The 15,202-nt window shown below is 44.7% G+C and overlaps 1 protein-coding gene across 7 annotated transcripts; it reads left to right on the forward strand.

The window, feature by feature from the left end:
* Positions 1-4,715: 4,715 nt before the first annotated feature.
* fgd4b (FYVE, RhoGEF and PH domain containing 4b) lies at positions 4,716-13,833 on the forward strand. Of its 7 annotated transcripts, none has more exons than XM_027007518.3 (16): positions 4,716-4,852; positions 6,501-6,600; positions 6,832-6,970; positions 7,451-7,543; positions 7,631-7,776; positions 8,104-8,260; positions 8,344-8,482; positions 9,546-9,604; positions 10,284-10,430; positions 10,551-10,726; positions 10,817-10,847; positions 10,998-11,081; positions 11,233-11,358; positions 12,048-12,197; positions 12,353-12,493; positions 12,973-13,833. In XM_027007518.3, the coding sequence occupies exons 2-16, from the start codon at positions 6,560-6,562 to the stop codon at positions 13,228-13,230; spliced, it is 1,887 nt and encodes a 628-aa protein (XP_026863319.2). In that variant the 5' UTR covers positions 4,716-4,852; positions 6,501-6,559; the 3' UTR covers positions 13,231-13,833. The 7 variants fall into 7 exon arrangements, with proteins under 7 accessions (XP_026863319.2, XP_081579979.1, XP_026863323.2 ...); XM_027007519.3 differs by having other exon boundaries at positions 4,836-4,852; positions 6,861-6,970; XM_081723854.1 differs by having other exon boundaries at positions 4,837-4,852; positions 6,861-6,970; positions 7,451-7,512.
* The last annotated feature ends 1,369 nt before the right edge of the window (positions 13,834-15,202 follow it).

The raw sequence follows: 15,202 nt of genomic DNA on the forward strand, positions 1-15,202 counted from the left end.
CTGGTAAGATCTCCATGGACCCATAAAAGGTTACAGCGATAATAGATTGGCCCACACTGGTTACCATCAAGGACTTGCAGAGATTCATAGGGTTTGCTAACTTTTATAGGCGGTTCATTAGGAACTTCTGAACCATAGCTTCACCCTTGAAAAGTCTTCTCAAGGGGCAGTCCAAGGGGAAATTACGATGGACTTGAGCAGTGGATGAAGCTTTCCAGAGACTGAAACGGGTGTTCACGTCCACCCCAGTACTGCACCAACCAGATCCATCACTACCTCTCTTCGTGGAGGTTGATGCCTCTGAGGTAGGAGTAGGAGCAGTGCTTTCCCAGAGACACGGATCACCAGCCAAGTTATATCTCTGCGCCTTTTTTTTCCCCAAGAAACTTCTACCCACAGAAAGAAATTATGATGTGGGTAATCGAGAACTACTAGCCATAAAGTTGGCTATAGAGCAGTGGAGACACTGGCTAGAAGGAGCCCAACACCCCTTCGTTGTTCTCACAGATCACAAGAACCTGGAATACCGAAGGACAACCAAGAGACTTACATCCCGACAAGCAAGGTAGGCCCTCTTCTTCTCACTATTTCAGTTCTCTGTCTCCTACATCCCAGGCTCGAAGAACAGGAAAACAGATGCATGCTCTCATCTACATGAAAAGGTAGAAAGACCTGAGAGTATAGAGAGCGTCCTTCTGGACGCTCTGTTTTCTGGCTCTGATTCGATGGGCTTTTCCACAGGAGTTAGAAGAGGCTCTAAGCAAGGATCCTGCTCCAGCCAAATGTCCTCCAGGGAGACAGTATGTACCCATGAGTCTACGAGCTAACCTTGTGAGATGGGCACATACGTCTCTTTGGGATTACGCGGACTGCCGCCTTGTTGTCCAGGAAGTATTGGTGGGGATTCTTGGTTGATGACATACAGGATTATGTCATGTCATGTCCGACATGTGCTCAGTCTCGTACTCCACATACACTCCTCGCAGAAGAGCTACATTCCTTGCCTATCCCCCAGCACCCATGGTCTCATTTGTCCACGGACTTCATCACAGACCTACTGGTCTCAGAAGGAAATACCATGATTATGGTAGTAGTAGATAGATTTTCAAAGATGTGCCGACTTATTCAATTTCCCTGTCTGCTCACAGCAAAGGAGACTGCAGATGCTATATTTACTTTTATATTCCGAATTTTCGGTCTGCCCGAGGAGATGGTATCCAACCGAGGTTCTCAGTTCACGTCACGTTACTGGAGACGGTTCTGTGATTGTCACCAATATCTCCTCAGGTCATTATTCGCAGTCCAACAGGGAGGCAGGGAGGACAAATCAGGAAGTCGGAAGATTCCTCATACAGTATTGCACCACACATTCTGACTGGTCCCAGTACTTACTGTGGTCAGATTATGCACACAATTCCCTTGAACACTCATCTACACGACTGACTCCTTTTCAGTGTGTATTTGGTTTCCAGCCAGCATTCTTCCCCTGGGATGATGCCCCCACAGACCTTCCTGCATTGGACCTATGGTTGGAAAATGGCGCCAAGACCTGGGAGGAGGCGCACGTTCAGTTACAATGTGCCCTCTGATCTCAACAGAGGTTCGCCAACCGCCACCGTCGGTCCACACCGATGTTCTGTTGCAGTCGGGAGGTGTGGGTATCCACTTAGGGCATGACAAAGGGGCCCTCTTCAAGCGTTTCAACCTGGTATCCTATAGAGTACAGCTCCCTTGTAAATACCGCATCAACCCTACGTTCTACGTCTCGTTACTCAAGCCGGTACACTGTAGCCCCTTCTCAGTGGGCTCTGCCCCTGTTGCCCTGCCGGCTCCTCTGGATGTGGAGGGTCAGCCTGCACATCTGGTACGTGAGATCCTGAATTCTCACAGACGCCAGGGTTGGTTACAGTACCTCATTGACTGGGAGTACTCTATGCGTACCAAACGTTCTTTATTCTTACGGTTTCTCCTGGCTTTTGACCTCTACTTCCTCCTCAGACTACGACTCGTTCCTAGCCCCTTGGATTACTCGGGATCGTGCCTGCTGACTTGCAATGTGAACGGTACCCTCAACTCTCCTTGTCCAAACTCCCCCAGCGTTGACCACTACCCTACATATCCACCTCACACCCATTCCTGCCAGTACCAATAAACTCATGCATACGGATCCTCGCTTACCTGTGTCTTGGAGTTCATTATGGAATACTTCGCCACCTTTATGGATCCAGTGGAGTTACAGGCCAAGCTCACTGAGCAAGGCGGCATTATCGCCAATTTACGGGACACCACTCAGAGACTTACTAGCGTGCAACCAGCTTTCTCGTCCGAAGCAGGCTCTCCAAGAGTTGCCGTGCTCAACCCGGCTGTGGTACCAGTCGCCTTTCCCAAGAGATATGATGGCTCAGCTGACCGATGTAAGAACCTTTTGATACAGTGTTCCATGTAATTTACATATCATGCTGCTCAGTTTACTTCTGAACGCCAGCACATCCATTTTTTTTATCCCTGCTTACTGGCGAGGCAGGTTCCTGGGTAACAGCTTTATGGGATAGTCAAGATCCCTTCTTACAGTCAGAGGGGGCCTTTTACTCTCTATTTAAGGCTAAGAGTCTCTGCCTCTATTGTGGCGAGGAGGGTCATTTCTGCATACGATGTCTCAAACGACCCAGAAGGAAGGAGACAACAAGTACGGCACCAGTAAGAACTTCTATATTCTTCTTTAAACATAACCATCTTACCTTTCCTTCATTAATGTCATGGAAAGGACGGTCGGTGGCTTTTACAGCCCTGGTAGATTCTGGTGCTGCCAGAAACTTCATAGATTCTCAAATAGTCGCTAGACTGTGAATACCTGCCAGACCCTTGAACCCACCTCTTCTATACATTCTATAAATGGTCAAGCTATTGGAGGGGGTTTATTCACACTACAGACAGTGCCGGTGGTACTCCAAGTAGGGCTGTTCCATTCAGAGACCATTCAATTTTTTCCCATACCCCTTTCACATGACAGTATTATCCTAGGTTATCCCTGGTTAGCTGAACATGACCCTCGTATATCCTGGTCTCAGTCGGAATTGCCATCTTGGAGCTCACGCTGTCACCATAACTGCAGCCAATTTATGGGAAACCATTCAAATCAACAGTCAGTAACAATCAGTATATTTACAATGTAGGCGAGCGAAAAGTCTGTTAGGTTGTGTGTTCGAGTTTATACTGGATGGAAGGAAGGAAGGAAGGAAGGAAGGAAGGAAGGAAGGAAGGAAGGAAGGAAGTGTCCATCTACCATGTAGAGCAGTCAGAGTGTGCAGAGCAGTCAGAGTGTGTAGTGTGTGTGGAGCAGTCAGTGTGTGTAGTGTGTAGAGCAGTCAGTGTGTGTAGTGTGTAGAGCAGTCAGTGTGTGTAGTGTGTGTGTAGTGTGTAGAGCAGTCAGTGTGTGTGTGTAGAGTGTGTAGAGTAGTCTTGTGTGTGGAACCAACAGAAGAAAATGGCACCAGCTTTGAACGTCAGAACAACGTGGCTGTATGTTAATGAGCCTAACATTACGATCTAATGAAATATTGTAACATAACCGTGGCAACCAGCCCATCTGTGTGATGACTGACAACTACACAGCCATAGTAGTGACCCACTGGATTGTTCCTTTATAGATTCAGATGCACAAAATTAATTCTTACAAATCAGGGCAAAGATGTTTGCCACTGAGGTTTGTTGAAAAATTACAGTTAATTACAGTTTTCAGAAAATATCAATACAGAGTACAAAGAAGAGTGCAAAGGCAAATATTGATAAAGCAATTAGATCAGACTGTAATCTGAAACAAGAATAAAAATCGCTATCATTGATCAATTTAACCCACCTCTCGGGCAATAGTGATAGTACCATAACATAAGGGTCACGGATGCACACAAACTTTATGTAATGGATCCAACATCTGTTACTGGACGGCTTTATCCAACCACGGCTGTAGTCTGAGTAAAGATTCCTCCCTCCAATCACCTACAAGAGCTTGCAGTTTAACTACACATGGTAGCGAAGAGATGGAACAGGATGTTTGATGACCCTAAACTAACCATAATCTATCCCTAATTCTAATCTAACCCTGATTTAAGCCTAACCCTAACCCAACCTAACCCTTACCTCACCCTAACTCTAACATAACCCTAACATCCAATTAAATCGATTGAGGTGAGTCATTTCTAAAGTTGTTAATGAGCCCAAGCAGATGAAGTCATTTATCAGGGTGATGTTAGAAAGATGATGTGAAGACGTAATTATGCACCCAAACATACAAGCCCCATATTACATGTGGAAATCTGTCACTCTCTGATGACTGAAGTTCATTTTGAGATGACTAATATTAGAATTATCAAGCTTTAGATATCTGGTTAACTACAGCTGTAAGGGGTGACTCACCCATGTAAAAGAAAGACACCAACCCTGCCACCCCAGAGCAGCTAAGGAGTTTTAAAAAACGAACTAAAAGGAACAGAATCAAAACACCAGGCCAGCCTGTGAGCAGGACAGGTGTGGTTGATTGCTCGAGATGACCTGGAAGGCGCACCCTGCCTCCCTCTGGTGGCCGAAAGCGGCCTAGCAGATGGCCCGGGGCTGGGTCTTCATAACAGCACAGACTGCAGAAATAAGATTATTTACATATATGTAGCACGAGATATCAAACAGGAAAAAACATTCTCTCTCTCTCTCTCACTCACACAATTTCGCTGTCTTCCTAGGTATATGTGTCTTAAAAGGGGAAATGATGTATAAAGGGAGTGAAAGTTGAGCGCTGCAGCTCAGTGTGTTCAGTGAGCGTGCGGATTCGTGCAGGCTCGAGACGATGACGATCGCTCAGGTCAGTGTAAAGCGACTCTCGTGTTTTCTGTTGTAGAGACTGTTGGAAATGCATCTTTGGAAGTAAAAATACCCTAATACGTAAGCGATAGCTCTAACGTTTTTAATTCTTGAGATACGCTGTCTTACCTATAAACCGGTTATAGGTATTACCTGGTTATTTCTAGATAATGTGTTATTTCGGATATTTAAGTATTTCTGCTGCTCTGAGGCGACTCTAGCTCATATAAACCACTGCCCGGGTGTGTGCTGCTGGAGAGACACTCTGCTCTTAGCTTTGTACCTTGCCGTCCTGAGAAGAGGCAGATTGCTGTAGGAGTTGTAATGGAGAAGTGAGTCCCAGGTGCACAGAGACACGGCCGTTGTGGAGACAAGGGAAGTGAGAGGACAGATTGTGGAAGTGGACCTCGTGCTCCCTCTCAAAGAGGAAGGAAAGACAGAGAATGCTTTGTTTACCTGATCCCAGAGCAGAAAGGGCGTCAGTAAGACGTTTTTAAATAAACACACTGAGAGATACAGCTCTCTCTGCTCTTTAATACATGACGTTCAGTTACAGCAGGACCTGTGGAAATAAGAGCACAAGGTTTGAAATGTAGCGTGACTTTCCACGCGCCGATGACTCCGCCCATGCGTTAAACGCCCTGAACATTATTCACGCGAGGGTAGCATGATTTGTTTTGTTAGGTGATGTGAATTTTGATAAATGCTTCACTTCTTTAATTACATCTTTAAAGGGCATCACAAAAACAGCGGAGAACCGTTTATTATTGTTTTTGTTGTTACTTTTTTACTGTTACTATTTACTATTACTATTTTGTTGTTACTATTTTATTACTATTCCTGTATAAGCGAGTATTTAGGATTAAAAACAAACAAACAAAAAAGATATAAATACATAATTTAATGAACCCACGGTCTTGTTCTCGGTGTGCTGGAACATTCAAACACACAGACACACAGGCAAACAGCTGTTATGGGTTCGTGCTATGTTCCTCACAGGGAAGTGAAAACCTCCCTCTGATTCCTTCACTGGCGAGCCTTCTGTTGTCTGTATTTTTACAAACTTCATTCTTAAGAATCATATATTTAATAATATAATTGTCTAAGGTCCTTTATTTAAAAAAAAAAGAAAGAAAGTTTACCAGATGTTCGTTCCTCAATCATCAGTTTAACCTATCATTTTACCTGCTGCTGTTTTGGTTTTAAAATTTCTGACATATAACAGTAGTGAAGTGCAATTTTTAAAAATTCTTAAGATGTATTGTATCAAAATACTTTATGTAAAAATGTAGGACATAAATGCTGATCTCTGTGTGTATGAACTAAATAATTAGCGTGAGTGAGCAAGTGCAGCTAATTAAGGTCAGAATGCATCCGAGATGCGTCCTCACGTTGTAAAAGTTAAAACATGTAATTTCGAAATGGCCCACGAGATGGCAGCATGTAGCAGAGTTTCTTCAGTAAAGTAGTGCAGCGCTCAGAATTATTGATCATCGTATTAGTTTGGAATTTCTTACATTATAAAAGACATAAGTTAATCATAAGTGATCAAAAGCAGACTTTCGATTTTTTTGTTGTTGTTCAAATGTAATTAAATATAATTATTCAAATTAAATTTATATAACAAGATAATATTCTTTGAACTGTAGCACTTCCAAAACCAGCACAGCTACCAAACCCAGTGAAGGGTGGGTCACCCAAGAACAAGATGAATGGAGAGAGGATTACCACACACAAAAATGAAGACAGGTGTGTGTGTGTGTGTGTGTGTGTGTGTGTGTGTGTGTGTGTGTGGGTGCGCGTGTGTGTGTGTGTATGCATGTATGCATGTATGTACCTAGTGAGATGTGTCCACGCTTACACGCACAGCGTTGCTTCCACAACCCACTTTCACTTCCTTCAGCAGTAACTAACCTTGCTGTGGGCACAAGGCTGTATTCTTAGGTCCCTGCCACTCTCTGCATGTGCTGTGTGTCGCAGCGCTGCACACGCACAACCCCTTGCTGCAGACCTGACCTGCCTGCTCCAGTCTGCGGAGGACAAGCCCGCGCTGCTCCAGGGGTGTCCGGGGTCAGAGGGCACGCTTCTGTGTGAACCTGAACCCGCACTGAACCTGAAGGTCAGGGTAGTTTACTCTTGAAGAACTTTTCATGCTGATGAAGTGTAGATTATCCCAAAGGACAATGAAGGTGTTGGACATTATCAGTGCAAAACAATCGCACAGAACTCTGGGAAACGGCTTAGTCATTAATGACATTAAAATGCATTAATGTTAATTTACTACAAAATTTACCATCTCTTGCTTGTATACTTTGATCTTTCTGTTATTTGTCTTTGAAGGAAATCTGTTGTATTCACTGACCCATGACCCCCCCCCCCCCCTTACTTCCTACTTTCATCTGATTGGATATGTGGATTAGTTGACCGTCTGACTGCAGTGCAAAATAGAAGTGTAAGATTAACGACAAACTTCAGTATGAGCGTGACGGGCTAAAATGCTGATCTCTCTCTCTCTACAGGAGGAGACCAGTGAAATGCTGATCTATGTCTACAGGAGGAGACCAGTGAAATGCTGATCTCTCTCTCTCTTTCTCTGCAGGACGAGACCAGTGAGCAGAAGCTATATCAGGTGGCCAATGAGCTGCTGGTCACTGAGAGAGCGTACGTTACCCGCCTCTACCTGCTTGACCAGGTGAGCACGTTTCCTCTGGAGCCTGCGCCGTGTCTCACTATATTTACTGATCTCTGTGTGTGTGTGTGTGTGTGTGTGTGTGTGTAGGTGTTCTGTGCTAAGCTGATGATGGAGGCGATGAAGGGTGTGTTTCCCGTAGAGGCAGTGAAGGGCATCTTCTGTAACGTTGCCTGTTTATACGCCTTCCACAGCGAGTTCCTCCTGCCAGACCTGGAGGCCAGGATGAAAGAGTGGTGAGCAGAGAAACCGTGGGACACCTTACAGTCCTGCACTGGGTTCTGAATAAACCACTAATGTGTAACCATTAAACATCAGTGGTACAGTGGTTATGCGCGACAATTCCAGTTCAGCAGCTGCTTTTGGAGATGCTCTGGCATACTGAGGTGAAAGTGCAAACGTTTCACCTGCGCTGGCATCTAGTTGGACACGAGCAACCTGCCTGATTTATGTCATACATGACTGGTTGAAAGAAAAACTGAACCAACCAAATGCGTCCAAGCGATTCTGTATCAGTTCTCCTGATGTCTGACTGCTTGTCTGACCTCCTGGCTGGCCTGCAGGGACACCCGGCCTTGGATCGGTGACATTTTGGAGCAGCACACACCCTTCCTCCGGATGTACGGCGAGTATGTGAAGAACTTTGACAACGCCATGGATTTGCTCAAACAGTGGTCACAGCGTTCAGCACAGTTCAGCACCATCATTCAGGGCATCCAGGTATGCTCTACACACACACACACGCGTGTGTCTGTGTGCCTGTGTGTGCATGTGTGTGCTGACATGCATTTGTCCTACTGCAGAGGCAGAAGATCTGTGGGAACCTAACACTCCAGCACCACATGCTGGAGCCTGTACAGAGGGTCCCACGATACGAATTACTGCTGAAAGACTACCTGAAGAGACTTCCTGCAGATGCCCCTGACCGCAGCCAAGCAGAGAGTGAGATACACACACACACATACACACACACACACACACACATAAATACACACACTCAGCACATGGAGTCCCAGGATACCCCTTCCATAAACTATATAAGAAAATTAGAATTTTTTTTAAATGCCCAAATAGTAGAACTGTTTCACAGGTTTTTTGCAGTGATATTATTTCTTATTACTTTGTTACTTATTCTGTGTCCTGGCCAGTTTTAATGTAGTTTAGTGGAAATTGTTGCTGTGCTGATGAATTAATCAGCTGGCTGACGTATATGACCAGACCCACATCGTCTTGTCTGTGCTACTGTCTGGTTTAGACACCGTCCCACTGAACACCCGTGAACACCGTCCCACTGAACACCCACCCACTGAACACTGTCACACTGAACAGTCTGGAGATTCTTTGCCCATGAGGCTACAACTAGAACAGACTGAGGATCCAGACTGAGACACAGTGAGACCAGACCGAGTGAGAAACAGTGAAACTTACACCAGACTGCATGGGGGAAAGTGAGACGTACACCAGACTGTTTTCAGTTCCACTGTGGAGTTCTGTAGTTGAGGGAGCACTTCTTCTGTTGTTAGGAGAAGTGCACACAGTGTTCTGAGTAAAGTAGAAATACTGTGATGTAATGTTACTGTTAAAGGTCAAAGTCAAGATGTCAGAACTACTCAATACTGAAGTTAAAGTATAAAGGGTAAAAGTAAAGTGTGTATGTGTAATCTAAAGGATGGTGCAATGCTTCCTCAGAGGTTGGGTTTCTCTCTCCAATAATCTTCATTTTACTTAATTATCAAAAGTAATAAAATCTAATAATTTTTCTTTCTCTATTTTTTATATAAAAATATAAACTGACCAAACTTGTTGGGCAAATGTGTGATAAAAAGGTTTTGTGTATTTTAATTGTAGTAGAGTGGAAGTCTCCAAAACAACAAAGTATGTATGGAGTACTGACAGTGTGTTCCGATAGTGGAGTACTAATGGTGTTTTCTGATGGTGGGTTCAGATTGGGTTCTTATGGTGGGTTTCTAACGGTGGTTCTGACAGTGTGTTCCTCTCACTGCAGAGTCTCTGCAGATTATCTCCATGGCTGCTATTCACTCCAACAGCTCCATTGATAAAATGGTGAGTGGTCCCCTTTTTATCTGTTCCGTGTGATGGTAAGAGCTCCTGTTCGCTCCAGGCCAGATGTCTGGAAGAAAGAGAACATGACACAAGTTTACTACCCAGGAGCACAATTTAGAATGGGCAGGACAGAACAGCAAGGTATAGGCATGCAACGTAAAGAAGTGTGTGTCCATCTGTGTGTCCCTGTTTGTGTGTGTATGTGTGCATGCACTGATTCTCACAGTAACTAAATCTCAGAAAAGTCAAGCTCTTAACTGCACCAGTGAGAAGAGAACCCCAGCTGTCTGTTTGTAGACAGTACGAGTACGATGTTTGTAGGCAGTATGGTGTTTCTAGGCGATACTGTGTTTGTAGGTTTTCTCAGCACTGAGACAGGGATGAACAGTCATATTCTGCGAGTCCTTTACGAGCATCTCAGATGTTGCACTGTTGGTGCCTGAAACGTTCTCTGCCGTCATTATCCATCACAGACTGGCCTAGTGCTCTGAATTATACAAAGTTACTGTTGTTTCTACACCTTTGGCCTGGAGTGGAACTTTAGTTAAACTGTTTTATTATGTTTGTGTCTCTGTAGTCCCTCTGTTTAGCGTTTATGACCACAGTGTTTTTCACAGCGCTAGAGATGGATCAAATCTCATCCTGTTTCTAGAACATCACATGTCTGTCTGATCTTCAGGCAAACCTGAAGAAGCTCCTGGAGATCTATGAGATGTTCGGAGGCGAGGAGGACATTGTAAACGCCTCCAGTGAGCTCATCAAAGAGGGACAGATCCTGAAGCTGGCAGCCAGGAACACCTCGGCCTCGGAGCGATATCTGTTCCTCGTAAGTCCCACTGACTCCGTTCTACATACAGACAATATGATTTAACCTCCATCTGGCTTCGTCATTTACTCTCTCTCTCTCTCTCTCTCTCTCTCTCATGCTCACTCTATCACTCTCTAGTTCAACAATGTGTTGCTGGTTTGTGTGACCAAATTCAGTCTGGTCGGTCAGCAGCGTTTCACTGTGCGTAATCGTATGGGGATTGAGGGCATAAAGGTCGTGGAGACCGTGAACGACACTTACCCCCACACCTTCCAGGTCTCCGGCAAAGAGCGCACGCTGGAGCTCCAGGCCAGGTGGGGGCAGCACTGAGTTCCTTCTCGCCTCTCGCTCTGTTAGTCTTGTGTATGCTGAAGTGAGTTTTAAATGTGCCTGTCTGTGTGCAGCTCTGAGGAAGACAAGCAGGACTGGGTCAAGGTATCTGCCCTTACACATTTCTCGTGGTGCTCCAGTATATTTTGTTCATCGGGGGGTTTGCTGAAGTGGAGACTGTGTGTGTGTGTGTGTGTGTGTGTGTGTGTGTGTGTGTGTGTGTGTGTGTGTGTGTGTGTGCGCGTGTGTGTCCAGGCTTTCCAACAGACCATTGATGTTTACCAAAAGAAGAATGAGACTTTCAGATCTGCTTCAAAAGAAGTAGAGGAGGAAGTATCTGTAAGTATGTGTTGGGGGGGGGGGGGGGGTATATGTACACACCAGCACAAACCACCCTGCACTGCAATGTGAGTTAGTTTGTAATAGGTGTGCATGTGTGTATACGTGTATGCATGCGTGTGTGTGTGTGTGTGTGTGTGTGTGTGCGCAGACTGAGGAGCTGGGCAGAAGAGCTCCACGGTGGATCCGGGACAACGAGGTGACCATGTGCATGAAGTGCAAAGAGCCATTCAACGCTCTAACACGTAGACGACACCACTGCCGCGCCTGTGGCTATGTGAGTGTAACTGTGTAAGTTACACAACAGTGTAACAATGTTATCACTGCTATGGAAACTGCTTTTTTAAACCAGTGTTTATTTCATACTGTTGGTGGTGACAATCAGAGCAAATGTAGAGTTCTTTACATGGTTCACCTCACACTCACCAAATATGGGAATGTTTTTGATGTTTTCTGGCCACTTACTGACACTAGTTTGGTAAAATAGCTGGTATCCCTACATTATTAAACTGGGTCCCGGTAATGAATTAAGACCCTAACCCAGTTTCTGAGGAAAATCCTGAAATATTCCTGTTCATTGATTCATAAGTGTGATTGGTGAAGGTTTCCCTCATTCCAGACAAGCTTGACGTGGCTGGACGGTCCATTTAACGTTCACACATGCACTGTCATCTCAGCCACACATGAAGCTACTTATTTACAAAAATCACTCAGAGCTCAAGTCACAGCTCACAAATCACTCAATTTGAAGAAAATATGTTTTAAATCCTCACAGTATGATTTCTTGTTCTTATTGATTCTAAGCTAATGCTTAAAGTATCTGTGATCAGGTACTGTGGAGTTGAAATGTCCTCAACACTGGCTAAGCTAAATGTGCTTTGTGAGACTGGCATCTTATTGTGCATGCATGGTTGCCATGGTGATGAGGAGGCCCACATGTACACTGAGTGAGGTGCTTTTACTTAGGTGGTCTGCTGGAAGTGTTCAGACTACAGGACCACCCTGGAGTATGATGGGAACAGAGTGAGTAAGGTGTGTAAGGACTGTTACTCTGTACTGACCGGAAGAGCTGCCAGAGAAGAGGGTTCAGAGGGCAAGAAACGGGGCATCTTAGAGGTGAGTGTGTGTGTGTGTGTGTGTGTGTGTGTGAGAGAGAGAGAGAGAGAGAGAGAATCGGCATTGAAAATTCAGTTCTGTTTCCTAGTTCTCCTTTAATACCTAAGAAAGTTATCAGCCCCCACCCCTCACCCCCTGCTCTCTCTCTCTCTCAGGTTGAGGCAGGCCAGTTCTCAAGCAGTAGCATCATGTGTGGGTTCCTGCTCTACAGTGAGAAGGCTCGTGCATGGCAGAGGGTGTGGTGCGTTATCCCACAGAAGGAGGCGGTGGTGCTGTATGTATACGGTGCTCCTCAGGTGAGCACTCCACCATCTCTACTCCTCCATCTCTACCACAAATGTGGTCCTTTAGCACACACACATATCAGTACCAGCTAATGACTAATAAGAATATTTATTGCATAAAAACACTAGTAAACATATTCTGGAAAAATACTTACTATGATATGAATGTGGTGGGAAAAGCACAGGAGAAGAATAATGATGCACTGAAGGGTGGAGGGGATGTCTGAGTTGTGGATGACATCTCATACCTTCTTAAAAACAGCACTGCTGCAGAAAATACTGAAGTGCTGACTCCTGCATTTTTTAAACTCACCCACACCAATACCCATGAGTTCAGACTTCAGCCGTGTAAGCCTGTGTGATCTAATGTTCGCAACGACAGACACAAAGTTCTCCAAAACATGGCGGCTATCCGAACTGTTCAGTGGGCGTTACAAACGTTCCCAACCTGTCATCCCATTCCTGCTTTCTTCCTCGTACTGGGTCTTCAGGACGTCAAGGCCCAGGCCAGTATTCCATTGCTGGGCTACAGCGTGGACGAGACCCCCCGCTCCCTGGACCCCCCCTCCAGCTTCCGGCTGTGCCAGTCCAGATCCCTTCACAGCTTCGCCGCCGAGTCTGAGGAGCTGAAGCAACGCTGGCTACAGGTTATCCGTGTGGCCGTGACCGGAGATGTAGCCAACCTCCTGTTACTTAGCAACAGGGACCTTGCCAATGGTTGCCACGACAGCGGCCCCCACAGCATTTGAACGGTTGAGTGTTACCCAGCCAAACTTATATTTGAATCGGATGGAACCAGAAGAACTTTTTTTCTAAGACAACAAACCAAAACAGAAACTGTTGTAATTCAGAGGTCTGTAACAAGAACATTAAAGTTTAATCAGACAAAATGGAATTTATAATTAACCTAATGCAACAACTAATGTTTTTTGCGTGTGATTTTGGATACTGTAATGCTGTCTTATCCTTGAAGAGTTCTGTATGAAAGTCTGTGGCCTTAAGCGCCTATCAGAACTGAAATCCTGAAATTGACAAAGCTGAATAACACATCATTGAGATTTCCTTGCTTGTATTCTTTTCCTCTAAATTTGTGAACCCAGTGCAGTGTTTTCATATTATAGCCATGCTATAAATGCAGCGGCATCACGTAATCCTGTTGAGTCTTTTAAATATCTGAAATATCTTCCTTTTCATGAGTACAGAGATGCTATTCATCATTTAACCAGTCAAGTCAGTGAGGATAGAAATTGTTTCCTAAGATAAATGCTTAACAATGAAATGGTCTTTAACTGCAATACAAATCATTTGCAATTTATTGAATTTTAATTAAATAAAACAAATTTCCAAACACATTTCAAATTCAACTTTTCAAATGCAGATTCAATTTTCTTAAAAACTCTACTGCAAAAAAAAGTTTGAATGATTTCAGATGTGTTTAATCAGCAGCCACATGCTGTGTGGTTTGTATCATCATGTCAAATTGCCACGCAAGCAGCCTGTGGTGTGGTGGCCCAGTGAGGTGGTCCAGTGGTGTGATGGCCCAGTGAGGTGGTCCAGTGGTGTGGTGGCCCAGTGAGGTGGTCCAGTGGTGTGGTGGCCCAGTGAGGTGGTCCAGTGGTGTGGTGGCCCAGTGAGGTGGCCCAGTGGTGTGGTGGCCCAGTGAGGTGGCCCAGTGGTGTGGTGGCCCAGTGAGGTGGTCCAGTGGTGTGGTGGCCCAGTGAGGTGGTCCAGTGGTGTGGTGGCCCAGTGAGGTGGTCCAGTGGTGTGGTGGCCCAGTGAGGTGGTCCAGTGGTGTGGTGGTCCAGTGGTGTGGTTTTCCCAGTGCTTTTCCCTCATATGAAGTGTTCATCAAATTCTGTTTCCAACCTTGCGTACGCAGCACCCTCGACCTCTGAACTTTTACTCTGTAGGGGAGTCTTTTTCCAGCTACACAAAACTAAGATGACGGGGAGGTTCAGATTCTGATTCACTCCAGGTTGACTTCCTCCTGTGATATCTATAGACCTACTCACTATTTACCTAATTCTCAAGATAAGTAGGTAGAACTTTTGCCTCAATCTAAAACTTGTCTGGAAAACAGTACACAAATACCCAACCAAACCACACACATGGACTGATTAAAATTATAGAATTTGACATTCATATTTCAAATCATGATGGCAAAGTTGTCAACCAATACATTGTTCTCACTTCACTTTTGGGCTCCCTAACATTTTCCGTGAGTCATGGTGCATTTATAGCACGGTGACGCAAATATTAAAATGAGTTCCTAAAGACTGACATGAACTTAGAGTAAAAAAAGCTAAAACAAGCACATTTTGGTTGTAAGAATTTCTAGTTTTCTATCAGTCTTTGAGAATTTCCTGATCAGTTTTACCTCAGTTAAAGCAGATTTCTCCCATTTTTAAACATATAAATTGTGTGTCATATACTGTACATTAAATATTAACATAGCATCCACCACACAGACGTGACCCACAGAAACACTGTGAAGGGTGCTTTTTTACTGAGCCCTGCACTGTGTGTCAACAGCACAACCCCATTAGCTGCAAGAATCCCTTTTCATATGTCTTACAGTTAATATGTAAAAGTGTAAAATCAGCCAAACCAAGCAGACTAACTGAACATGTTAAACAGTGAGATGTGATGGATTCATGCACTTAATGAAAGTTGCTCAGAATAATGTGATAAAGTCTGTGATGATAAAGTATGACTCACTCA

Source organism: Electrophorus electricus, chromosome 11 (genome assembly GCF_041902795.1).
Source record: "Electrophorus electricus isolate QZ-2024a chromosome 11, ASM4190279v1, whole genome shotgun sequence".
NCBI lineage: Eukaryota > Metazoa > Chordata > Actinopteri > Gymnotiformes > Gymnotidae > Electrophorus > Electrophorus electricus.